General features: G+C 51.1%; 1 protein-coding gene across 1 annotated transcript in view; it reads right to left on the bottom strand.

Annotated features, from left to right (window-relative positions):
- Window positions 1–24,617, bottom strand: part of WNK2 (WNK lysine deficient protein kinase 2) — a 106,444-nt gene that overhangs the window by 20,706 nt on the left and 61,121 nt on the right. The window contains exons 11-20 of the mRNA XM_040963625.1: window positions 23,895–24,455; window positions 21,784–22,077; window positions 21,271–21,320; window positions 20,349–20,517; window positions 20,144–20,260; window positions 14,907–15,077; window positions 14,771–14,816; window positions 14,160–14,279; window positions 628–1,481; window positions 320–395 (exon numbers count right to left, since the gene is read on the bottom strand). Coding sequence (XP_040819559.1) covers window positions 320–395; window positions 628–1,481; window positions 14,160–14,279; window positions 14,771–14,816; window positions 14,907–15,077; window positions 20,144–20,260; window positions 20,349–20,517; window positions 21,271–21,320; window positions 21,784–22,077; window positions 23,895–24,455 — 2,458 coding nt within the window. The remainder of the gene's footprint in view (window positions 1–319; window positions 396–627; window positions 1,482–14,159; window positions 14,280–14,770; window positions 14,817–14,906; window positions 15,078–20,143; window positions 20,261–20,348; window positions 20,518–21,270; window positions 21,321–21,783; window positions 22,078–23,894; window positions 24,456–24,617) is intronic.

Raw genomic sequence — 24,617 nt, 5'->3', positions numbered from 1 at the left:
CAAGGGACAGCTTCTAGGAGTTGTAGCAACCCCAGCCCCCACCTTGCACACTCCAGCCAAAATAATGCTGGGTTCATTTGGTGGGGGAAGGGGATTTTGTGACATTGGTGGTAGAAGATATGGAACCTTACACTGATTCTGGAAGCCCCCTGTACCCCGCTGCCCCAATGCTCCTTCTGGAACCCAGCGGTTTTTATAAGCCACAGTGAGCTCTGATGCGGCGGTGGCCCCAGCCCAAGATTCTGAAGGGTGAGGCTGCAGGCGCAGGTCCCAGGCCTGAAAGGGGCTGGTAGCACTGGGCAATCTTGAGCTCTGTTACCTGTTGTTGAAGACGACGCACCCTGCTCCTGCTCCGTCTCACCTCCTGGCATGGGGGCTGTTTCCAGCTTCTCCAACTGGTGGCAGAAACACAATCAGGCAAGGGATTGAGCCAGGCCTGTCTTATCCCCATGTCGACTAAGAGGCAAGTCCTCCCCCTCCTGGTCCAGAGCTGCCCTCAGCCACCTAGTTCCTCCATGTGCCTGATAAGACCCCACTGGGACAACTTGGGGGCAAATCCCCTGTGGTGCAGCCAGTTCTGGGCAGGAGATTCTCTGCATGGCTGGGATGGCGAAGCTGGCTCCTTACCGAGGGCTGGGACATCTGGGTGGGCCCTGGGGCTGCACCGCTGGGTGCTGGGGTCAAGGCTGGGTCCCCGTTGCAGGCCTCAGCATGGGGCTGTTCTCCTTTCAGGGGCTCTAGTGTGAAGTCTCTGTCACCTGCCTCCACAGGGGTCCCGGCCGAGGCTGAGGAGCTGGGCACGTGCTCCTGGTAGAGCAGGGTTCGCAGCTTCTCATCCAGACTCTTGATGGTGCTGTCCACAAAGCCCACTCTGGGGGGTGGCCCTTCCCCATCCGACTCCAAGGCTGAGGGTGGTGGCGGAGGAGCGACAGGCCCCAGGGGTGGGCTGGGGAGCTGAGAGGCGGACAAGCTCACGACACTCACAGCAGAGGGGAGCGGGGGCGCTGGATGACCTAGGGTAGCCTGACCTAAGGCCCTGCTGGGGGTGCTGGGCTCAGGGGCCGGGGCCAGAAAGGACTCCCCTGGGGTACTGGCTTCCCTGGCTGGGGCAGTCTCCCCGAAGCCTGTGGGATAGCGGGGAGCTTCTGGGACTGGGGCCGCAGGTCCTTGGCCTGCACTGGGGGGCCGCACAGTGAGCTGGGCATCCCGAGTCTCGGACAGTGCCTGGGGAGTCTCACACGCCCTAGCTGGGCCCCCTGCCTGGATGGCAGTCCCTGGCACTAGTGCTGGCTCTGGTATGGCGCTGGCAGGCGGTGCTGCTTTGTCTTGGGGTACAGCAGTCCCAGGAGGGCATGATGGTGCAGAGGGGGCTGCGGTGCTACCCAAAGAGTCACTGAGGGCTGCCTGGCTCAGGAGCTGCTGAGTGGCTGGGAAGCTGGGTGCTTCCTTCAAGGGGAGCTGGTCTGTACTGGGGGCTGGATCTAGAAGGAACAAGAAACACATGTTAGCCATGGCTGGTACCAGGCCTGCCCTCCCCAGCTGCAGGGATGTTCACCACCACCGGGTACATGGTCCTGGCTCCCTGCAGGCAGCTTCAGCATGAACCACAACCTGCATTGGGAGCTTCGACTAGCAGCCAGTTCTCACTTAGGGCTTGCAGTTGCTGCAGCAGCTAACTGCTAGGCACTTCCTTGCTTGCCCAGAGGTGGACAAGAAGCTGGAAACTCCCAAGCCATCAGATGCCGAGTTCTTGGTAAGGTCAGAGAACAGCTGTAGGTCTTTGTCCTGAAGTAGCTGGTGCAGATCGGGGCAGGGATGCACCCAGAGACCAGGCCAGGGAGCAGCAGCCAGCAGCGTCTCACCCAGACCTCATGGAGCTGCATGACTTGTTAGTCGTGCCTGGTGCCAGACCTGCCCTCTGGCAGGACCCAACAGGCAGCACCACCCAAACTGACCACACCTAGGAGCTCTTTCTTTCCTGAAAACTAAAACCCAACAAACCTCTGACTCCTTGGAAAACATGAACCGAAAGTACAAAAACAAAAACTGTCATTTAAACACAAAAGTGGAGGTGGGAAGCTCACTCACTTGGCAGCCCCACTCGCTGCCATCGGAGTAACAAGCTGTGCCGGGCATCCCTCCTCTGCTTTCCTGTATGGCTCTCATGCAACTCTCCCCGTACCCGAGGGATGAAGCAGCCCCCAAGGGGCAGCAGTGCCTGTCCTTGGGCTCTGGTCTACACCTGTCACGCTCACCCGTCCTGGATGAGTGCATGCTGGGTCCCCCAGTGGCTCATGCATGTCCAGGAGCTGCCATGGGAGCATGTGACCTCGACTGCACGGAGCCAGGCTGCTTTTCAGCAGTGTCTGCACCTTCTTGGGGCTCCCTTCCCTTCTCCCAAGTCATCCTGGGGTGTGTGTGGTTTAATTTGGTTTTTATTTTCAATTGTGGTAAAAATATAACTGAAGCAAACAAACAGGAGCGCTACCCTCTCAGCAGCCGAGCAAGCACGCAGCGCAGTACCGTTCTGTCCCCTGTGGGTCCCTCGCCATGCAGCTGCCAGTCTCTGCAATGCTCTCCACTTGCAAGGATGAAACCAGAGGCCCGCTGAAGAGCAAGTCTGCTGCTCTGCCTCTTGCAGTCCCGCCAACCCTCACTGTGCCCTCTGCTTCTTCAGGTCTGACCATTTACAGACTGTGTGTCAGTGGAGTCTGGCAAGCTCTGAGCTGTGTTACTTGCACTGGGCTCAGTTAAGCCACTAAACCACAAGACAGTCATCTCCCAGGTTTCATCCTTGGGATCACGAACGACAGAACTGCCTTTTCTTTGTAGCTGAACAGTATCCCATGGCGTATATGTGACATTTAGGGTTTTTTCCACGTCGTCGGTACCAGGAATATGCAGGAACAGGTACTTCTTCCAGAACCTACTCTCAACTCTGAGTGTACACGCAGAACGAGATACCTGGGCACCAGGCAGATCTGCTTTAACTTTTGGAGGAACCTCCATACTGTTTTCCAGAACATTCTCACCGACAGTGGACAGGGTTCTCTTTTCTCCAAATCCTTGTTAAACACTTGCTGTCTTTTGATTTTTATGATCACAGTGACTCCAACTAGAGTGAAACGAAAACTCTCAAAGCACACGCTTCCCATGTTCAAGGTCGTCTGGATGTCTTTTTCCATAACACAGCCGTCCCGGCCTCTTGCCCATGTCCCATCACGTCTTCCTCTTTTGATCCTGAGAGTTTTTCACATATCCTAGACAAGCAGCAGCCAAATATCCCCACAAATTCTCCCGGTCTGGGTTAGACAGAGGGCATCTTTTGCTGGTGGCAGATCTTCATATAGCTAAGCTTATGCCCACCTTTCCCTCAGCATTTTAATGAACTTTAATATGATTTCCCATAGAGGGGCTATGACATCCTCTTTGATTACATCTAAGAATTTCACCTTTTACACTAAGATTCACAATCTCTCTTACTGAATAAATGGTGTGCGACTGGCAGCCAGGGTCATTGCCCGACTGCACAGCCTGCTGTCTCATCCTTGTTTTGCAAAGGCAACCACCCTGACACTGCAGCTGGGCAGGCAGTCCTCCCTTGTCAGCCATTCATCCGGAAGTGACTGCATCTGGGCTCTTGCACCACAGCTCAACTTTCCCATCCTGGTTCCCCAGACTAGAGACGTACAGGTGGGCCATGGCATCTGGTCCCTAACAGTCTTGGATCTCCTGGTCTTTACATTTCCACAAGCATCACAGCATCAGCATGGCCATTAGAACTGTTGTATTTCTGGAGGCAGTGTTGCTGTGGCTCGGCAAGTGAAGTTGCCATCTGTGACGCTGGCATCCCCTGTGAGCAGTGGTTTGAATCCTGGCTCTTCCATTTCTGACCCATTCCCTGCTAACATCCCTGGCAAAGCAGACAAACTGATGGCTTGGACCCCGCCACCCACAAAGGAGATGGAAGTTCCAGACCTGGTCCAGCCCTGGCCATTAAGGTCATTTAGGGAGTGAATCAGTGGATGAAACACCTCTCTTCCGGAGTCTCTCCAATTTTTGCCTTTCAAATGAATACATCTTTTAAAAATTACTAAATTTTTAAATTGGATCACACTAAACCTGAGTCCATGTTTATGATATTGAATCTGCCAGTCCAAGAACATGACATATCTTTTCATTCCATTTTTTATATACCGTTCATAAATTCGTTATATTCACCTATGGTTGATATTTTAATGTTAATAAAAGCAAAAAAGTTCAGTTTTCCACTTTTCTGTTACTAGTATTTACAAAGAAACTGCATTGTGCATCTGTCTCATTAACTCATTATGAATCTAACAAGTTATGGGAAGTATTAATTCTTACATGTACCATCACTTTATCAGCACAGATACAATTTCTTCCTTTCCAATCCTTATCACGTCATTCATTCAGTCAGTCACTCATTGGTGAGACAGAGAGCTTCCATCTGTTGACTCATTTCCCCAGGGCCTCTCACAGCCAAGGCCAGCCAGGCTAATGCTGGGACTAAGAAACTCAGCCCAGGCCTCAGCACAGGTGCAAGAACTCATTGGCTTGAACCATCACTGCTCCTGTCAGGATACACATTAGCAGCAATCTGGAATTATCAGGAGCTTGAGCGAGGAATTCAAGCCAACCAGGTCTTCCCGATGAGGGACGCAGGCATCACATCCACTGAGCCAAATTCCTACTCTTCAAGGCAATCATTAAAACCCATAAAATAAACCCATAAAGTCATGTTATTGCCAAAACACTCCGCAATGATTTCCACTTCAACGTGGGGGGAAAAAAAGTTAGCAAGTGTATCCCTTGCAAACAATTTCATGTATCTTAGAGCCAAAGCTTGTGAGTCAAAGATGGTTTTTCTTGGAGTGTTATGTTGCTATGTGCAAAGCTTCCACTCGGGATGCCTGCATTCCATTACTGGAGTATCTGGGATCAAATTCCGCTCTGCACCCACTCCAGCTCCCCACAAGCGTGCATGCTGGAGGCAGCAGTTAATGGCTCACGTGCTTAGGGCCGCATCACCCATGGGGGCAGAGGCAGCACGGAGTTCTCACTCAGCTACTGCAGGGAGACACAGGAGGAAGTGAGGCATGAAAATCTCTCCCCTCTGCCCACTTCATCTCTTTCCTTTTTTTCATTTTTAAAAATCTTCCAAATAAACAACTTCAAAAAGGTATCACCCTATTCTATCTACAATTTTGATGCCAAGGAGTAATGCTGGAAGGAACAGCACCTTTTGCACAGCCTAACTGGGCTGTTTAACGTTAGAGGGCAGTGACTCAGCTCTGGGCGTCACCACAGGGAACGGCACGCACTGAGTATTTATTTCTACTTGGCAAAGAGGCTGATGCTGGAACAGATAACAGAAGAAGCCCAACTTGAGCTGGCAACAACTCAAAGAAGCAGACATTTGCTTTGGGAAACCATTTTCCCAAAAGAACAGCATTTTCTTTAAATGAAAATTACTGATAAGAAAGTGCCATGTCTTATACATTTACAAAAATTGCTCAAGGCTTTTAAGACTGCAACTGCCTAGAGGGAAATGCTGGGTTCCAGTCCCCCAAATCCAGACCTGACTGCATGAGGCAGGGCCTGGGCTTCTCTTACTCCATTGTGTTTCATTTCTTTCTCTTTGTCTTCCCTTTACTGTGCTATCAGGACATTGGATACTGAATACCAGATGGAGATGGGGGCACTAGTGAGCACTCTTACTGTTGCTCACGTCAAAGAGAAACCATCCAACACTGCACTATGAATATCTGCTGGGGCTGCTGCTGGGGTGCAGAGGGTTATTGGAATCCCATGTGGGAGCTGGTTCAAATCCTGGTTGCTCCATTTCTGACCTAGCTTCCTGTTAATGTGCCTGGGTGAGCAGAGTAGATAACCCAAGAGCTTGGGCCCTAGACACCCACATGGGAGACCGAGATGAAGATCCCAGGCCTGGCTTCAGTCTGTTTCAACCCTAGCCATTGTGGCCATTTGAGAAGTGAATCAGTGGATGACAGGACAGATCTTGGTTCTTTCTTTCCCAATCACATACTTTTGTTTCTATTTTTTGCCTTCTTGGAGTCTGGTTAAGACTTCAGTTTGGGGTCTGGTATGGTAGCCCAGTGGCTAAAGTTCTCACCTTGCACATGCCAGGATCCCATATGGGCACCAGTTCTAATCCTGGCAGCCCCATTTCCCATTCAGCTTCCTACTTGTGACCTGGGAAAACAGTTGAGAATAGCCCCAGCCATTAGGACCCTGCACCTGTGTGGGAGACTCAGAGGCAGCTCCTGGCTCCTGGCTCCTGATCAGTTCAGATCTGGCCTTTGTAGCCACTTGGGTAACAAATCAAGGAAGATCTTCCTCTCTCCCTCCTCCTCTCTGTATATCTGACTTTCCAAATAAAATTAAAGTTTTTTTTTTTTAAAGCATAAATGAGGATGAATAAAGCACTAAAAAAACAAAAAAGACTCCAGTTTGATGCTCAATGATAATGGTGATAATGGACATTCTTTCCTTTTTCACAAAACTTGGGAGAGGATTTTCAGTCTTTCACCACTAAAATAGTAATGTTAGCTCCAGGCTTTATTTTGTTTTTCCTGAAGTCTTTAGCCAGGTTGAGAAGTTCCAGTTTTGTTGAAAACTTTTTATAAATGAATTTTTTATTTGTTCAGCTGTTTCTGCCGTTAGACCATTGATATGTTGAATTAGTTGACTCTTTAAATTCTTTCCATTTTGTCTTGGTATATTGTTCCTGTAATGAATTAACTTCTGCCAGGGCCAGCAGTGTGGCATCCCATATGGGTGCCAGTTTGTGTCCCTATTTCCTTCACTTCTGATCCAGTTCCTTGATAATGTGCCTGGGAAAGCAAAAGAAGGTAGCCCAAGTGTTAGGAGCCGGACCACTCACGTGGGAGATCCAGAGGAAGCTGATTGCCAACCGACCCAGCTCCAGACGCTACAGTCACTTGGGAAGTGAACCAGCAAATCAGATTCGTTCTCTCTTCCTATTCTGAGTATCTCTGTGTGTGTATAACTATGCCTTTTATATCAAATAAATCACTTTAAAAAATAAGCTGTCTTGCTAACTTATAATTGAGGATTTTGTCCTATCACATTCATGATACTTGGGTAACTGTTATTTTCACTTTTAGCACTGCTTTTGCTCATATTTTTCTTTTTCTTTCTTTCTTTTTTTTTTTAATTAGGGCAATGCTGGCCTTATAACAGCATTTATAAAATTTGCCTTTTTTGAGACTGCACTGTGATGTAGTGGACAAAGGCAGTGTGTTACCAGCATCACATATGAGCACTGGTTCAAGTCTAGGCTGGTGTACTTCCCACCCAGCTCCCTGCTAATGTGCCTGAGAAAGCAATGGAAGGTGGCCCAGGTCCTTGGGTCACACAGCCAGTGGGAGACTGGATGAAGCTCCTGGCTCCTAGCTTCCTGCAGTCATTGCAGCCATTTGCAGAGTGAATTAGCAGATAGAAGACCTAATTTTGCCTTTCATTCAAACAAACTAATAATAAATTTTTTTTTTAAAGTTCCTTTCTCTATTTTCTTGATTGTACAGAATGAGAATTATGCTTCAAAAATGTTAGGTAGAATCACTTTGTCATTATCAGTAGATTGCCCTAAAAGAAAAATCTTGACGATATTTTTAAACTACGAATTTTCTCTATTAAATAGGTGTAGAAGGGTCGGGCCCGGTGTGAAGGCTCAGTGGCTAAACCCTTGCCTTGCATGTGCCAGGATCCCAGACAAGTGTCAGTTCATATCCTGGCTGCTCCATTTCCCATCCAGCTCTCTGCTTGTGCCCAGGGAATCTGTCAAGGAGGACCCAAAGCCTTGGGACCCTGCACTCACATGAGAGACCCAGAGGAAGCTCCTGGCTCCTGGCTTCAGAATGGCTCAGCTCTAGCCGTTGCGGCCACCTGAGAAAGAACCAGCAGATGGAAGATCTTTCTTTCTCTCCTCTTCTCTACAAATCTGTTTTCCAATAAAAATAAATAAATCTTTCAAAAAAAATAGGTATAGGAATATTCAGATTACCAATTGCATCTTGGATATATTTTAGTAGTTTACAGTTTATTTGGACTTATCTAAGTTGTCCAATTTCTGCCTATAGGCTTGTCCCAAGAACTCCAGGAATAGCCTTTTATCCTTTATCTTCATTGGTGTGCTCTTTCATTCTTGATAGCGGAACTTCCTGGCAGCTCTTTTTGTCATCTTACTGACTTGACATTTTATTTTACAGTTCATTATTTTTGTGTTGTTTTGTGTTCTGTTTTTATCACAAAGACATTGTCTTCCTAATGATCTATCATTTTTATTAGAAAACCAATTGATTTATCTTTATTTTGCAGGTTTCTTGCTTTCAATTCATCAAAAATGATTTTTATTAGAAAGGCAGATTTATGGAGAGGAGAGAGACAACTTCCATCTGCTGGTTCACTTTCCAAATGACCACAACATCCAGAGCTGAACTGATCCAAAGCCAGCAGCCCTCTTGTTTTCCCTGTGGGTATAGGGTTCCAAGGACCTGGGCCACCCTCTACTGCTTTACCAGGCCGTCAACAGGGAGCTGACTCAGAAGTGAAGCTCTTGAGTCACAACGGCCACCCCTAATTCATCTTGTTTCTGTTTTTATTTGTTTTTTAAAGATTTATTTATTTTTATTGGAAAGCCAGAGAGAGGCAGAGAGAGAGGAACATCTTTCATCCTATGGTTCACTCCCCAAGTGGAGCTGAGCCGATCCAAAAGCCAGGATCCAGGAGCCTCTTCAAGCTCTCCCACATGGGTGCAGGGACCCAAGGCTTTGGGCCATCCTCTGCTGCTTTCCCAGACCATAAACAGGGAGCTGGATGGGAAGTAGGGCGGTCCGGACATGAACCACTGGCCATATTGGATACTGGTGCATGCAAGGTGGGAACTTTAGCCAATAGGCTACCATGCCGGGTCCACAATGTCTTTTTAAATTAGTATTTATCATTGTATTTAAAGTTTCTAGTAGAGAACATATACATACTAGACACTGAGGCTTCAAAACATATATGGATGTTTTCACGATCTGTATCTGTTAGACACTTTCGTAGCCAGTTTCGTGGAGTAGTGGGTTAAGCCAATGTTTGTAACACTGGCACTCATATCAGAATGCTGTTTCAAGTCCGAGTTGCTCTGTTTTAAACCTGACCCCCCTACTAATGTTCCTGGGAAAGCAGTAGAAGATGACCTGGTACCTGGGTTCCTGCCTCCCAAATGGGAGACCCAAATGGAGTTCTAGAATACTGGATTCAATCTAGTTCTGTCCTTGATACTGAAGTCATTTGGGGAGTGAGCCAAAAGGCAGAAGATCTCTTTCTGTGTCCCTGGTCTTTCAAGTAAAAATAAATCCTTAAAAATGTTTGCTTCAAATTTAATTATTGGTATGTTTACACTATTTTATTGTCTTTTTGTCTTATTCCCTTCTGTTTTTAATCCTCAGTTTCTCTTTGCCTTCTTCTAGGTGATTTCTTTTTCTTTTTTTTTTTTTGTGCACAGGTTAAGACAACAGTTGGCATGACCACAGTTCATATTGAAGTGTTTGGGTTCCAGTACAGCTCCACTTTCAATTTTGGCTTCTTGCTGTCATGCACCGTGGGAGGCAACAGGTGACAACAGGTGACAGCCCAAGCACTTAGGTGCAGCCCACCCATGGAGATGATCTAGGTCGGGTTTTAGGCTCCTGTTTGCAGATCAATCTGAGCTGTCGCAGACATCTGAGGAGTGAACCAAGGCATGGAAGATCTCTCAAACATGAAAGACAGAGACAGAAGGAAGGCAGGCAGGAAGGAAAGGATGGCTGCTGACATGATGGGTTTGTTTTCTTTTTCTTTAATTTTACAGCAGATTGATTCTGTTTCCGGGCATGGATTTCTGTTTACCTTACGTGGGGTTTGCTTAGCATCTTGAATATGTAGGTCGAAGCCTTTCTCCCAACTTGGGAAGCTTTCATAACGATTTCTTTAAATATGTTTTCAGCATTGCACTTTCTTTTCTCCTTTTCAAACTCCAAAATTAGACAACATTAGACCTTCCGTTACTTGGCATGCTTCATTTTTCTTTGTCATATTTGCTCTAGTTAGATAACTTCAGGTATTTTAATTTTCAGTGTTAAAACTCCCATCTGTTACTTCTTTGTGCCTTCTTTATCTTTATTGATAATTTCTAGTTTAGCATTCATTTGAAGGTCTGTGATGGCTTGTTCAAGTGTATTCACAAGGTGACAGCCAGATTTTGACATCTCTGTCATCTTGTCATTGGCATGACAAGACTTCACAAAGCTTGTGAAAAACAGTACTACAACTTAAGTTGATTCTGGGGCTCAGTTTTTAAAACCTTGTACGAAAGGGTTCCTCAGCAAATAAATGAAAATTATTATTATGAGAAAAAAAAAGCATTACATGGATTTCAAAATTCACTGCAATAAAATAAACTTAGTTTTTAAACTTCATTTTTCTATGAAGTTTTTCATGTCTCCTTGAGTCAGATCAAGTTGACATTTTTGGAGTTTTTCATTTACTGAATAATTCTAGAATATGTTCCAAACTTGGGACAGTATTCTGAAGTCATCAGCCTGTCTGGAGCCTATGCTGACACTGGTATTTCTGCTCCAGCAGGTAAGCGGCCTGGTTAGGATCAGCCTGCAAGTTCCGTTCCCACACGTGCGTGTCCCTTAGGGGCCAGTCTGGAAGGCAGGTGGTGTCTAACCATCAGCCCAGTTCTCACAGCTGTTTCTATACTAATTAAGGTCACATCCGAGCACACACAGGGTGAGGGTGCTCCCCAGAGTTTGGCTTTACACAGTTGTCTCCCCTGGCACGTACGCCCGCATTCCTGAGGATTCCCATTCCCAACTGCTGGGGCCCAGTGAGTCCCATGACTACGCCAGGCAGTGCAGTGGCAGAAGGAACAATGGGCAATGGGTTTTGTCTGGTGTCCCTGGGTCCCCACCGCCTTTGCCAGCAGGGGAGACTCTGCTGGCAGACTCTCATTGTTTCCTTCAGCCTACAGCAAAGCATAGGGAGACCCAGAAGAATTCAGGGCAGGGATTACCTGCTAAACTGCAGGTGTTTCCTTTCCCAGAGGATCTCTGCGCAGCCCCCCTGTCACCTACCCACTGTGGGGCACTGATTCCTGCTGAGTTCCCCAACCTCATGCGGCTGCTACTTCCCCAGGTACTCAGCTTTGTCACGTGCCTGTTCCAGATTTACAGTCAAGCTCAGCATCAAAAAATGCTGAGATGGCTATATATATTTTTTTTCTTATTATTATTTTTATTGGAAAGTCAGATATACAGAAAGGAGAAGAGATAGCAAGATCTTTCGTTCATTCATTCACTCCCCAAGCGGATGCAAAGGCTGGAGCTAAGCCAATCCATAGCCAGGAGCCAGGAACTTCCTCCAGGTCTCCCGCATGGGTACAGGGTCCTAAGGCTTTGGGCCGTCTTCAACTACTCTCCCAGGCCACAAGCAGGGAGCTGGATGGGAAGTGGGGCCGCAAGGGATTAAAACCAGTGCCCATATGGGATCCCGGTGCGTTCAAGGAGAGGACTTTAGCCGCTAGGCCACCATACCAGGCCTAAAACCCATAATATTTTTTTATCATATATGCCAGATCATTTTTTATAAAGACTTATCTTACTAATTGGAAGCTAAAATAACAGAGACAGTAACAAAAAGAGATCTGGGCCCAGCGTGGCGGTAGCCTATTGGCTGAAGTCCCCGCTTTGCACCTGCCAGGATCCCATATGGACGCCAATTCTAATCCTGGCTGCCCCATTTCCCATCCAGCTCCCTGTTTATTGCCTGGGAAAGCAGTCGAGGATGCCCCAAAGCCTTGGAACCCTACACCCATATGGGAGACCTTAAGAGACTCCGGGGTTCCTGGCTTTGGATTAGCACAGCTCCGGTCATTGCAGCCACTTGAGGAGCAAATCAACGGATGGAAGATGTTTCTCTCTGTCTCGCCTTCTCTCTGTATATCTGACTTCCCAGTATAAATAAATAAAATCTTTAAAAAAAAAAAAAAGAAAGAAAAAGAGATCTTCCATGTATTGGTGCAACGCATCCAGAGGAAAGAAGGAATCCAGACTGGATTTTGGTCTCCCATGTTGCTGGCAAGGACCTGAGTATTTGGGCCATCCTCTGCTGCCCTCCCAGGAGCACTAGCAGGGAGCCAGACTAGAAGCAGAGCAGCCACAAGACTCGACCTATAGCTCCAATACGAGATGCCAGCATGGCGAGCAGCAGCCCAATCACTCTCCCACAAAGTCAGCCCTTCTATTGTTAGAAGCAACCAAATGTTAAAAGGAATACATATTAGAAGTGGCTTGAGTAAGTCAAAAGCAACTTGAATTTAAAGTAAAAAGAAGTTTATACAAATAACTTGGGCCACACTCCCAGGCGTAGGTTGTAAGGGTCAGTGGGTCTTTTGCAGGCACTGATAAGAGCAAGAGCCCATTGTCCACTGCACCCAGGCTCAGGATGTAAGTAAGGGTCAGTGGCCCTGATTAGGGTAAAAATAAAATAGCCCCATGGTCTGTATTTCAGATATGCTACCTATTGCTTTGCATCTGTAACCCCCTAGCTTAGAATAGTTTTGTCTTGTCATGATGAATAGAGACTTTAGGCATTTCGCGGCCTTTAGTTGATTGGAGTGTTTCAGATTTGCTTTAAAATGATTGGAGTGCTTTTCGCGGGTGCGGGCTTTGCTGTAACGGTCAAACTGACCTATAAGAATCTGACTTGCCCCTGGCTCGGGGTCTTGCTTCATCCACCGGTCCTGCGTGTCCGTTTGAGGAGCCTGACCCTGGCTAGCCAGCTCAATAAACTCTGCTTGCTGATTGCATCCACGTCTGGTTCTTTGCTATCCAACAGAGGGGCGATTTCAGACCTTAATACTATATCGGATACTGTACCCACAGATTTCTCCGCACAAATTATGCTAGCCCCAAAATAACACTGCCTCCACAGAAGAGATTTAATTTCTCCTCCCAAGAGCACAGAGCTGAGAGTGCCCTGGTGAGGGAGCTGTGAACCCTTGGGGCCTGGCTACTCAGCACGACACTGGACCCTGCCTCCTCAGACAGGTTCAGCAGAGCCCACCCTCAGAGCATGGGCAGTAGGCCCCCTCTCTTAGGCACACGGCCGGAAGGACACCTGGATTCCTAGGCAGCCCTACCCACAGGGTAGGCTCCCAGGGAAAATGGGGCCAACACACAGCTCTCATCCCTCATTCAGCATCCTGCCGAGACCCGGCCAGATCATGCTCCACCATTCAGGTTCTCGAGGCCTTCAAGCAGATCGTTTTCACAGCTCAGCCATTTCTTGCCCTTTCCCGTGGATGTCAATCCACATTATTAGCAATGCGACCTACTCCACCTATTTAAAGACACAAAATGACTGGGAAAGGTTTCCTGGGTCACTCAGCTTACAGGTTATCAGTTTAACTGCACTGACAATTTGCTTCACCTTCCTGTGAGTGGCTGTGCATTAAAATCAAGAGGTCACCCCTGAACCTTTGTTGATTTTGAAGTGGACTTTTGCAGGTGAGTCTCCTCATCCTGGTCTCCCAGCCTGAGCAGGATCCAGCCCGTTCTTTTGAGGGCCCCAGTTCTCAGTGTGTGGGGTTTCATTAGTGGTAGACTTTTCAGCGTGTTAAGAATTTCACTGTGGCAGCAAAAATCTAAAGGTGAGTTGCTGGAAGATATGAAACTGAAATGAACTTCTAGCTATGTCATAGCTGCTCAATGAAGTTAGGTCTGGTTACCTAGTCAGTCACATCTTCTTAAAAGAGCATCAAATCAGGATGTTTCCAAAGTTCCTAAGCATAGTTTGTCATGATCTGCACCGGCAGGTGCAGTGGGCCAGTTTCATTGACGGCTGGAGTCACACTCCTCCAGGCCCCAACCGGGCTTCTCCCCAGACTGCCCACAGCCCAGCTTGGAAGAGGCCAGGCCAGTGCTCAGCACACACCTGCTGCCTGAGCCTCCCACATGCAAAGGTCCTGGTGGTACTTCCTCGCTCTGCTGATTAGGGGGCAAATGGGCAGTGAGGAGGGTTACTTCCGGGAGGTGGGGCTGGCGTGCTGCCATTCCTACCTTGGCTGGCTTCAGACTGCAGGGAGCTTGGAGGCAGAGGAGGTGACGATTCGAGGGCATCGGCCAGTGGGTGCTCAGCCACAGGGCAGATGATAAACCACCGCTTCCCTGTGTGCAGAACTGTAAAGGACGGTGCGCTGAGGGAGGGCCTCTGCACGCAGAGAGCCCCCGCCCCTGCAATGAACCCGCCGCCCCTAAGGTCACTGGGGACTGATGGGCAAGGAACCCACATTCTTCATGCTAACTCTAAACAGCTTCCCTCCAAGACACAGGAGTCCCATGAACCTTGAAGGCAAGGCCCTTCTATCTGTTCTTCTCTTACCCCTCACCCCCAGCCATTGGCAGCCAAACCTCCCAGAGCAGCCTGGATTGGGTGCAGTTCTGGGGCTGCCTCAGCACCAGCCATAGTGGTGGTGATGTAGGTCAGCAGGTAACAGGTACTTAGAATATGTGGCTGTCCTCCACCAGGGACCCTGGTCACCACACACTCCCACAAGACAACGGCTGGAGCTAGCCGGTTTGTATTAGGTGGGGGATTTTATCAAAGGCCAGTTGCTGAGAGAGGGTCAACAGAGGAGAGTCAGCATGCACGACTCGGGCAAGGGACTCACCGTTCTGCTGATACACGGGGGCATTCACCTGTGACTGTCCACTCTCCTGTGGAAGGGTGGGCGTCAGCAGTCGGCACGGCTGCCTCAGGGAAGCAGCCATCTGCCCAGCCCACTGCCCAGGGTTCTGAGGTCTCACCTCGCCTGCACCCAGCACACAGGTGCCCAGGTGCGGGGGGCTGGTGCCAGGATCCGAGCCCCGGTCAGCGTCTGTGTCCTCGCTGAGCAAGTCCTCTGCCTTGTCCATCACTTCCTTCATCTGCTCGATGAACGTGTCCCTCTCAGCAGGCAGAATGAAACCATGCTCCACCTATGGCAGGCATGGCTGGTGAGGACTCTACTGCCCTGACAGGGCGAGCAACTGCATCCCCACACAGAGGTCATACTGCTCAGCAAGTGCAGCAGGGCCACTCTGGGGTGGGCCAGGAGCATGAGTGGCTCCACTGGAGAAGCAGGGCTCCGAGAGGCCCAGTGGCCACCAAGTGGTCCGTGCTCCCTGTCCCTGAAGAGCTTTCAGCAGCAGTCCTTACCAACTACTCTCCCTTTTGGGGGAAGAGCCCAAATGCCTAGCTGAGCGGCAAGCTCTGGCTATGCGGGCACACCTGTTTTTCACCAGAACTGCTGGGGCCTGGCCTCCCCATGGGGTCCCCTTCAGCAGCCCCAAGGCTCTTCTCAGAGAAAGAGTCCCCAGAGTGGGACAGGCGGGCCTGTGGCTCAGGCCACTTAGAAGTGGATGGGTCTCAGCCTTGCTGAGGGTGCATGTGACCGTGACATTGTCCAAGGGACAGGCCATGGCTGCAGACCAGGCAGCCTGCTGTGACTGGAGCTGTAGGGCAAGAAGACTACAACTGGAGCCCAGCACGGTAGCCTAGTGGTTGAAGTCCTCGCCTTGGACACGCGGGATCCCACATGGGCACCGGTTTGTATTCCAGTTGCTCCACTTCCCTTCCAGCTCCCTGCTTGTGGTCTAGGAAAGCAATCGAGGATGGTCCAAAGCCTTTGAAACCTGCACCCAAAAGGGAAAACCATAAGAAGCTCCTGGCTTTGGACAGGCTGATGTGGCTACTTGGGGAGTGTTAGTCAGGAGGACCACGGAAAAGGCAGAAAACCCCTAGGTGGTATCAAAAGTTCCCGCCGAGAATAGCCGGCCCCAACCAAGCAGAAGACAGCACACACCTTAACCTCAAGGCCCACAGCATGACTACTTAAGGAAGGCCTGGCTCAGTCCAGGAGTGACCTTGAACCAGTGAACCTCCCCCGGGAGCAGATCCCAATAAAACCTTGCTTTTATCATCATTCTGGTCTCGGTAGTCTTGCTGTTTTGGGAGGAGTGAATCAGCAAATGGAAGATCTTCCTCTCTTTCTCTCTAAAAACTGGCTTTTCCAATAAAAAAAAATAATAATAAATAAAATCTTAAGGAAAAAAAAAGCTGAAGGAGCTGAGAGTTATCTGTGGCCCAGGGACTTTTCACCAGCCAAAACACCTGGTATCTTGGAGCAATCAAGTCCAATATTATCTCTTCTTCCTGTCCTGAAGAAGGCTCCCCATCCCCAAGGCCATCTCCTCCTCCTCTCCCTTTGTTCAGGATTGCTGTGTTGCTCTTCCCTTCAGGCTTTCTTTAATTAATTAACATAGGGAAACCAACTCTAGAGACTCTTAGTTCCACCCAAGATAGTGAATTAACAAAAGCTTGCATATCCTGGCCTTTGTAACAAGAGCTTTGCAGGCTGGCTTTTTGGGGTCAGTCTTCTTAGACGAGGTGTGTCATCCTAAAAGCCTGGATGATGGCAGCAGTGTAGTTTAACACAATCATTTCTCCCTTAAGCACTGTCTTGCTGTCTGTCCTATCAATCCCCACAGAAGACCTTGACCATTTGCTGGGCAAGATGCCATGGGGGGTGCCCTGCCAGGCAAGAGGGCATGTGATATCCCAGTTTGGGAAAAATCACTGAGCTAGAATCCCTGAAAACTGGAGGATTGCTTTAAAAATAAATGAATGAATAGAAAAACACGCCTCTTTTTATGTACAGAGAAAACAGAGTGTCGTGGTCTGAGTGGCAGTCAATGCCAAAACATGAACCCTTGACATTCTAAGTTCATCCACACAGATGCCACACATCTGCGGCTGCTGAGACCCTCCGTGGTCGCTATGTGAGGAAGAGGGGAACACTGAACTGCACCCGCCCCACCGTGCAAGCATCCCTTCTTCCACTCAGCCTCCTAGAGGCACAGGAAAGGGGCAGGTGTGAGGGACAGGAGCTGGGCACCCCACAGGGGGCCAAATGCAGGTACTGTCGTCATGCTTGCTTTGCAGGGGAATTTTTGATGACTGGGCTCAAAAGTGTCAAATTCCAATCCTCCGCAATGGGCATGCTTGTAAAGGCAAGGCAAAGAGGCGAGAGTCAGGGTATTGAAGAACCTCAGTGTCAAAAGCCCAACCATTCATTCATAGCTCACTGCTACTAAGAAACTGCATGAGCTTGCAGGTCGAACGGCCCAGGTGACCTTTAGCACTGATGGGCCCCAATTCTTATGAATCAAGGCCCACCTGACTGGTTATCTCACAAGTAGCTCCAAGTAATTAAGTGGGTGCCTCCCTTAGTTGCTGGAGGCATGGGCTGTCCAGCAGATAGGCAGGGATTGTGTAGTATTTCCCCTCACCTTGCACGCTATTGTGAATTGCCCCCTTTCAAGCTATGGTGGGCAACCCCTATAAAAACCCTATGAATGTGCTGTTGGGGTCCACGCTCCAGGAAGGGGTGTTGGTCCCAGCCGGCTGGCCAGTCCGTCAGCCAGCTGCCTGCTCTCAACCAATAACCCAGGCTCGGATGTGCTGAGCTTAAATAAACCATCCTTGTGCACTTGGATCGACTTCAGACTCCTGGTGATTTCCAGAGATCTCAAAATCTGGGCACAACAGTATTAAGTCAAAACAAGGCTGAGAAGATGGCATTTTTACAAGGCTCTCTGTTAAGTCATTGCCACATCACTTGGTGTGTGGAGGCTGGTGTGCCCATACGCATGACAGCCTAGACACACCCCTGAGGAAACTGCTACAAACCCAGGAACAGGGCACCCACAGCTCTTACGGTCACAGGCAGGTGGGGCGGCAGGGGTAGGGGGGGAAAGCACAGAAGCAACACCAGCCAATGGTGCTGCCACCAGAGCCAAGCAAGCATGCTACAAGCCCTCATGCTTGAACTGAGCTTCACCATGTGAACAGATCTATGCATGGCGTAAAGGCCCGCATGGCACATCTCCTGAAACGCTGTCCCAGCACCTGGGTGAGACCTCAGTGATCGCTCAGTTGCTCACTGCCAACCAAGACCCTGCCAGGGTTTGCCAAGTCTCGCAGAAGCGCCTGTGTTGGAAGCCTACTCCGCAAATCCCTAGGTGGATGTGTGAGGAGTCAGACTGGGTAGCAGGCAGTTAGGGTATTCTGGGTCGCCCATTTTTCTCAAATATAAAATGTTACTTTCTCCACCATGTCTTGGATTCTCCCAAGAGACAAGTGCATATTTAACCTATCAACAAGGGTGACATTAACATATCAGTTCCCCACCTAAATTCCAGCTCTGGCCATTGCCAAGGAGTGCAGTGTCAGACTGGCTTCTTTATCATTATTAAGGGTCTGAGGAAATTCACCAATAACACCTTTTTGGGCCTTTTGTCCCAAGGCCAGGCACCATGGAAACCAGGAATTCTCCTTTGTTTATGGAGAAACTCCTTGGATGTGAAGTTTTAAAAGACCCTATCCCCCACACCATTAACTTGAGCTTTTATTTCTTTCCTCCTGCCACTATTGCAGGGGTTGAGGGTTCTTTCTCTCTTAAAGTCCCCTCCTGTCACTAAGATTGGAGCCACTTTTCTCAGCTTTTCTAATAAATCTTGCTTTAAAATTAAAACTGTCCACATGAAAATTCTCTTTTCCTGTGAGACAAGAATTGAGGCTGCTGCTGTACTTTGGGTCAAAAACAGATGGAATGTGATGGCAGAGCCTTTGGGGGACTGGGAATGAAGGTGGATCAGGCCCCACGATGGCATCCCACAGCAGGCACCTGCTCCACCCTGCCAGGAAGCCTTCACCTGGTGCCAAGCGATGCTGGCACCCTGCTCACAGACTTTCTGGTCCCCAGCACAACGGGCTACATGACCACATACCTTGATCTCTTATCATTACTCGGCTTCAGGGATTTTATTGTTGCAATAGAGAAGGCAAAAACAGTTACCTGCAACTTTTTTTCCCCACCACATCTCAACCTGGGTCCCAACAAGCCATTGCCCTAACCCCATGGTAGCAGGAATCCTGCTGAGTCAGCTTGGTGAGAATTCCCCTACCTGCTCCATCTAACTCTGCCCTCTCTCCCTGCCTGCTCCTGGGCCTATGAACAACTGGCTCCCAGCAGTATTATGCCTGTCACTGCCCCACCACCACGGCCCTGAAGAGCAGCTTCCCGGTGCTACTAAAAAGCATGGGAATAATTTATATCCTCTTTACCACTGTGGGGGCCATATATGGAGCCCCTGCCACATGTGTGGGCCAGATATGGGGTCCTATCCAGGCTACCTCTGGGGAGCAGATACCAAGGAACCCACTTGCTCCAGACAGACAGGTAAGACTCCCCTTAAAGCCCAAATTGGGACTTAATGAAACCAGGGTAAGGCCAAGGCCCAAGGTGCAGCTTGCTGCTTGCCTACAGGCCATCACCCACACAGAACAATTGAGGTCACTGACTTAAAATGTTTCATTATTCTGTTCCCTGGCCCAGGGAGTCCTGGGTGTGTGAGCATCTCTTTCGTCTGTGCGTCTCTGTGTGTGCTGGGTGTCTTCTTAGGGCCTCACAGAACTGCTGAGGGCACAGCGGAACACCCTGGGGCCAGTAAGCGTGACACTGTGAGAAGTTTATGAGCAAAGAGGACTTCATGGGTAGGACAGAGGTGTCGGTAGAACCGGGGACCAGGGACAGAGATGCAGGGCTTGGCAGAAGTCCCTGCCCAGCGGGGAGGCTGGCAGGAAACTCAAGGACATGAAGCACTGGGGACACTTTTCCTTCCGCTGACACCACACCGCCTGCTTTGCTCCCTCCTGCTAACCTGAGACCCAGGCAAGGTGTTCTAGGGTCACTCACGTTCACCATCCTGGGGGCAGCTATGGTCGTACCCTGCAAGCTATCACCATACACACCCAAAGGCTCTGCAGACAGAACAGGTGCAGACAGACCCACAGTCCCGGAGACAGCTGCAGAGACCACATCACATCCACAGGCTACTGGACGCCCTTCACAGGGCCACCCTGGACTGCCTGTCCCCATGCATGCCCCAGGCCCTGCAAGGTTAACGGCCTCAGCACCACCGCTGCTGGGGCCCCACCTTACCATGTACGTGGCAATCTCATCAGGCGCGTCTCCATCCAAGTCAAACTTGAAGGTCACCATCTTGCGGTTGTGTGTCTCCAGCTGGCATTCCACCATTTTATCCCCTGTGTTGCATACCTGCCAGGATGGACGAGGACAGTCAGCGGGCATCAGATCATACAAGAGAGAGCATGCCGCACCCATGCCCCCCTCACCCTCCACTCACGTTCAGGATGGTCAGCCGGGGCCGGCTGGCCCTCTCTTGCCGGGAGCGGGCACGTGTGGACCTGCGGTGGTGTCTCCGTGATGCTCTGGTCTCCAGCCTGCCCCCACCAAAGCCGCCTTCGCAGCCATCGCTTAGTTCTTTGCCGGAAGGGATGTCAGAGCCTCCACAGCTGAGTGAGAACCAAGAAAGTCAGGGGCACCCATGGACTGCCAGCAAGTCCATGACCCAGAGGTCACCTAAGGACTCTGATAGGTAACCAGCTTCTACACAACATGGCTTGGCCAGAGTCTGCAGCTGTGACTTGTGGAGGTGGGGGCCTCCCTGCCAGGGGTCCCTCAGGGCCTGTCTCCTCACTGCAGCGTCCATTTGAGTAACATCTGGGCTTTCTGGTTATTGGCCATGTCATCCGTGGCCCCACCAGCCTCCTGACCTGGGAATAGTGAACCCTACCCTTCCAGACTCATTTGTCTCCTTGTGCAACAGGTTCCCACAAGCTATCGGAAGCTGCTTTAGGATGGCACACGAGCCTGGAACCCAGCCAACGGAACAAATGGCCACTCCCTCAGAACAGACCCAATGAAGGCACTGCCCATTCCTGCAGCTGGGGCAACCGGGAGACCCAGGATCTACCCTGTTCTTAAGGTCCTTCCCAGACCTCTCACGGCCTTGTTCATCTGCAACATCCTAGCTACTAGGACACAGAATACATATCTAAAACCTCGCTGGAGCTCAGGCAACCAGGTGACAACCTGGGCCTGACCAAGACAACACAGCAGGTGCCTAGGGCTTCCCCAGTCAGGGACAGAGAAGGGGCTGATGTCTGCTTAGATCCTGGACAGCAACATGGGAAATGGCAGCAGGGTTTCCCACAAGCCCGTGTCTGGGTCTGCGCCCTACACCCCAGGTCAGGGTGGACCAGTACCTCTCACAGCTCAGCGGGAGGCCAGGAGGCTTGTCCTGCAAAGTCTGCTCCTGAAAGGAAAAACAGTACGAGACAGGTGGGATCTTTCTGCTCCGGTTGCCCAGCCTCCCTGTCCTGACCCTGAGCCCTCTGATCTGCACTCGCCCCTGGGATTGGGGACCACAGAAAGCAGGCCAGAGATTGTTAATCTTACTGAGAAGCTTGAAGTCACATGGGTCTCTACAAGTCAGAGGCTGCCTGCTTTCCAGAACCGCTAACAGCAGCTTTCCCCCTAAGCTGTGGCAACCTGCGGGTGAGCTCTGTGCACAACTACTTACAAAACACCCTCTTCTCCATCTTGCTGTAGATTTGCACATGGTGTGTGGAGTTTGGGGAGATAGAAAAACAGGAGCACACCCCAACTGCCACAAGTGTTTCTGACTCCTAGGGCTTGAGGCCCCAGGTCACAGAATGCACCCTCCCAGCATCCATGGTCTCCGGCCAGAGGATGAACAAAAGCACAGGGACACGCACCTCTTGAGCTGGCTCCACCGTCAGCTGGACGGCCGGGCCAGGGGGAGCAATCACAGGCGCGCCGGGCAGCGATGCACTTGCTGGTGGCAGGAGCGTGGCTGTCTGGGTGGGCACACTCTGAGACACTGCCACCACCATAGGGGCCAGGGAACTGGGGAACTGAGGCATGAGCTCGGGAGCGGCAGGCGGCCGCACATCCGGCAGCGGTGGAGACAGGACTGCAGCAGGCGTCACAGGCACAGCGGGGACAGGGGTGGCGTCTATGGGGTACGGAGGCGGGTGGCCCAGCAGGACCTGGAGGCACAGGGATGCAGGTTGGGAGTGCAAAGTGGGGCATACCCATTTGCACAAGGGAACCCCCAGGAGGAGTTGGGGGCTGCTCCTCTGCAGTACGCATGCCAGCTGCAGGTGAGCCCTAGCCTCAGAGCACATTCCGCACACAGATACTGCAGAAGCACATAGGAATGCTCACCACATACCCTCTTCCATAGAGCAACCTGTCCATTGGTAGCAATATTCCAACCCACCCTTCTTAAGTAACGAATCTACTTAAGACCAAGCCCAAAGTGTAGGGTGTGCAGAAGTGTCTGTTCTGTTTGGGCCTGCTCAGTTTGGAGCACATTGGAATCCTTCAGCTGCTCCCACAGAGCACCTGACGCCTCCCGCAGAGATGCCCAGCCACCCACGGCTCACCCATGCTCTCTTGTCCTTGGGGACAAGAAGTGAGATGGGGAGAGAAGAGGGTGTGAATTTTTAAAGTGACAGGATCATCTGTCTTCTCTGTGTAACACAGGGCAGAGAAGTCTGAGGACTTAGGGCAATCTCTCTGCCTCTCATGAAGGCAAATGACGGTCCATGCGGGCCCACTGGCCACAGGTCCTCTGCCAAATGCAGGCAGGCTCAGGAGGAGCCTCACTGAGCCAGCAGGGGTCATTCCTCTCCTGATCCGATGCCCCAGCTGTGGGGGTACAGGGGTGGCCAGCCAAGGTCATGGACACATGGGAAATCCATCTCCAGCTGTTCAGCAGCCATGCCTGGAGGGACTCACAGAGTGGCATCTGCCTTCGCCGAGATGCTACAGGTCCAGAGGCTGGTGCCAGGCAGCCAAACCTCAATGCACCACAGGCCGGCCAGCTGTGTCACTGTGGGCTTTCCTCAGAAACAGCTCCAACCAGGAAGCAGCAGGCTTTGGCTTGGGGCCCAGACCTCATGTGCTTCCTCCCCACCACTGTCCCACTGGCCATTAAATCCTGTCCCTTCCCTCTCCAAGCGCAAAGTCCCTTGGAAATCAGATGTCCAGAAGTGATGCTCAGAGAGTTCCACATGTAAAGGAGCCCACCTAAGGTCTCAGCCTGGGCAAAGCTAGGGTGGGGAGCACCCAGGATGCCCCTTCAACTCCAGCCCCCTTGCTTGCCTCTGGGTCAGTCTTCCCCACAGCAGCAGGGTCTGGACCTGCCAACAGGGGAGGGGCAGAAGATGTACAGGCCACAGAACTCCTGGGAGGCAGAGATAGGGAGGCTCCAGGAAGGAGGCACAGGTGCAGGGAAGCCCCCACAGGGGGCTCCCATGCCAGCTGTGTGTGTGAACAGATCAGCCTGGAGTGTGCCATGTGGAGTCTAATGGCAGGATTGCACCCGCCATGGCCCTGGTGCCAACACATCCTTACAGCCAGCTAAGAGAGCTGCCTAGGGTTTCCACCTGACATAAGGGCAGGCCCCCAGTCTCATGGAGACCCAGACCCCTCCTCTCTCCTGCAACTTGCTGCTAAGACAGAATGTCCCAGCTTATCCTAACAAGGTGCTCTATGAGAGGGTGACTCAAGATGCACCTCAGCCCTGATGGCCTCAGGGACCTGAGCACAGGTAAGTGCATGGCTCAGCTCTCCACCACCCCCACACAGTGGGTGGTGTGCCAGGTCAGAAGGAGCATCACCCATTCCAATGCCAGTGACTCTCAACCAGAAGGGATGCCCAGGGCAGAGTGGCCTCCTGTCAGCACCACCTGCCCCTTGATCCAGGTGCCGAGGCACAGCCACAGTGCAGGGAAGACAGCACTGAGGATGCCTTCAACTGCTGGGTGCTAAGAGTCCTCCCAGCCCAGTAGAGAATTACCTGGCTTCCTGGGGCAGCAGCTGGAGCCTGTTCAGGCAGGTGGACGATGCCGGGCTGGAGGGGCTGAGGTGGCAGAGGTGGCACCGGCTGCGGGGGGGCGGCCCTCACACCCTGCACCGTGTGGTGGGGGGATGGAGGGATGTCAGCGGGCGTTATCTGTGGGAAGGCTGCCGGGTACACCGGGGGAGCCGGGAGCTGAGCCGGGAGCTGAGCCGGGAGCTGGGCCGGGAGCTGGGCCACCGTTGGGTGGAGAGACAGGGCAGCCACACCCTGCGGGGCCATGGCCAGCAGCGGGATGGCAGCTGGGGCATTTGGCACGATGGTGCGGCAGGGCACAGCCAGGGGCGCCCCAGTGGGGTGAGGCAGCTTGACAGCCTGCAGAGGCAGGGCCGGAGATGCGGGCAGCGGGGTGGTGAGGCTGGGCAGGATCACTGCAGGAGAGAAATACTGCTGCGGGGGCACAGGTGCCACGTTGGCGGCCGGCAGGTCAGTGAGAGTCGGAGGGAGAGTGTCAATTCCCGCCAGGGGTGTGATGGGAGGCACAACGGGCATCGGAGGCATCTGCAAGATTCACAGCAGCCATCAGCTGGGACCCCCACCCTCAGCATGGAGTCAGGGTCGGAGGACAAAGGGATTGCAGCTCTGGTCTCCAGGCACTTACTATCTAACCACTCCCAAAGGGGCCCAGACATAAACGCAGTTTAAGTCTTTAAGACAGAAAGC

This window comes from Ochotona curzoniae, unplaced genomic scaffold (genome assembly GCF_017591425.1).
Source record: "Ochotona curzoniae isolate NIBS_2020 unplaced genomic scaffold, NIBS_Ocur_1.0 scaffold_3208, whole genome shotgun sequence".
Classification (NCBI taxonomy): Eukaryota; Metazoa; Chordata; class Mammalia; order Lagomorpha; family Ochotonidae; genus Ochotona; species Ochotona curzoniae.
The sequence above is the reverse complement of the archived record's forward strand: the minus strand, read 5'-3'. Positions and strand labels throughout refer to the sequence as shown.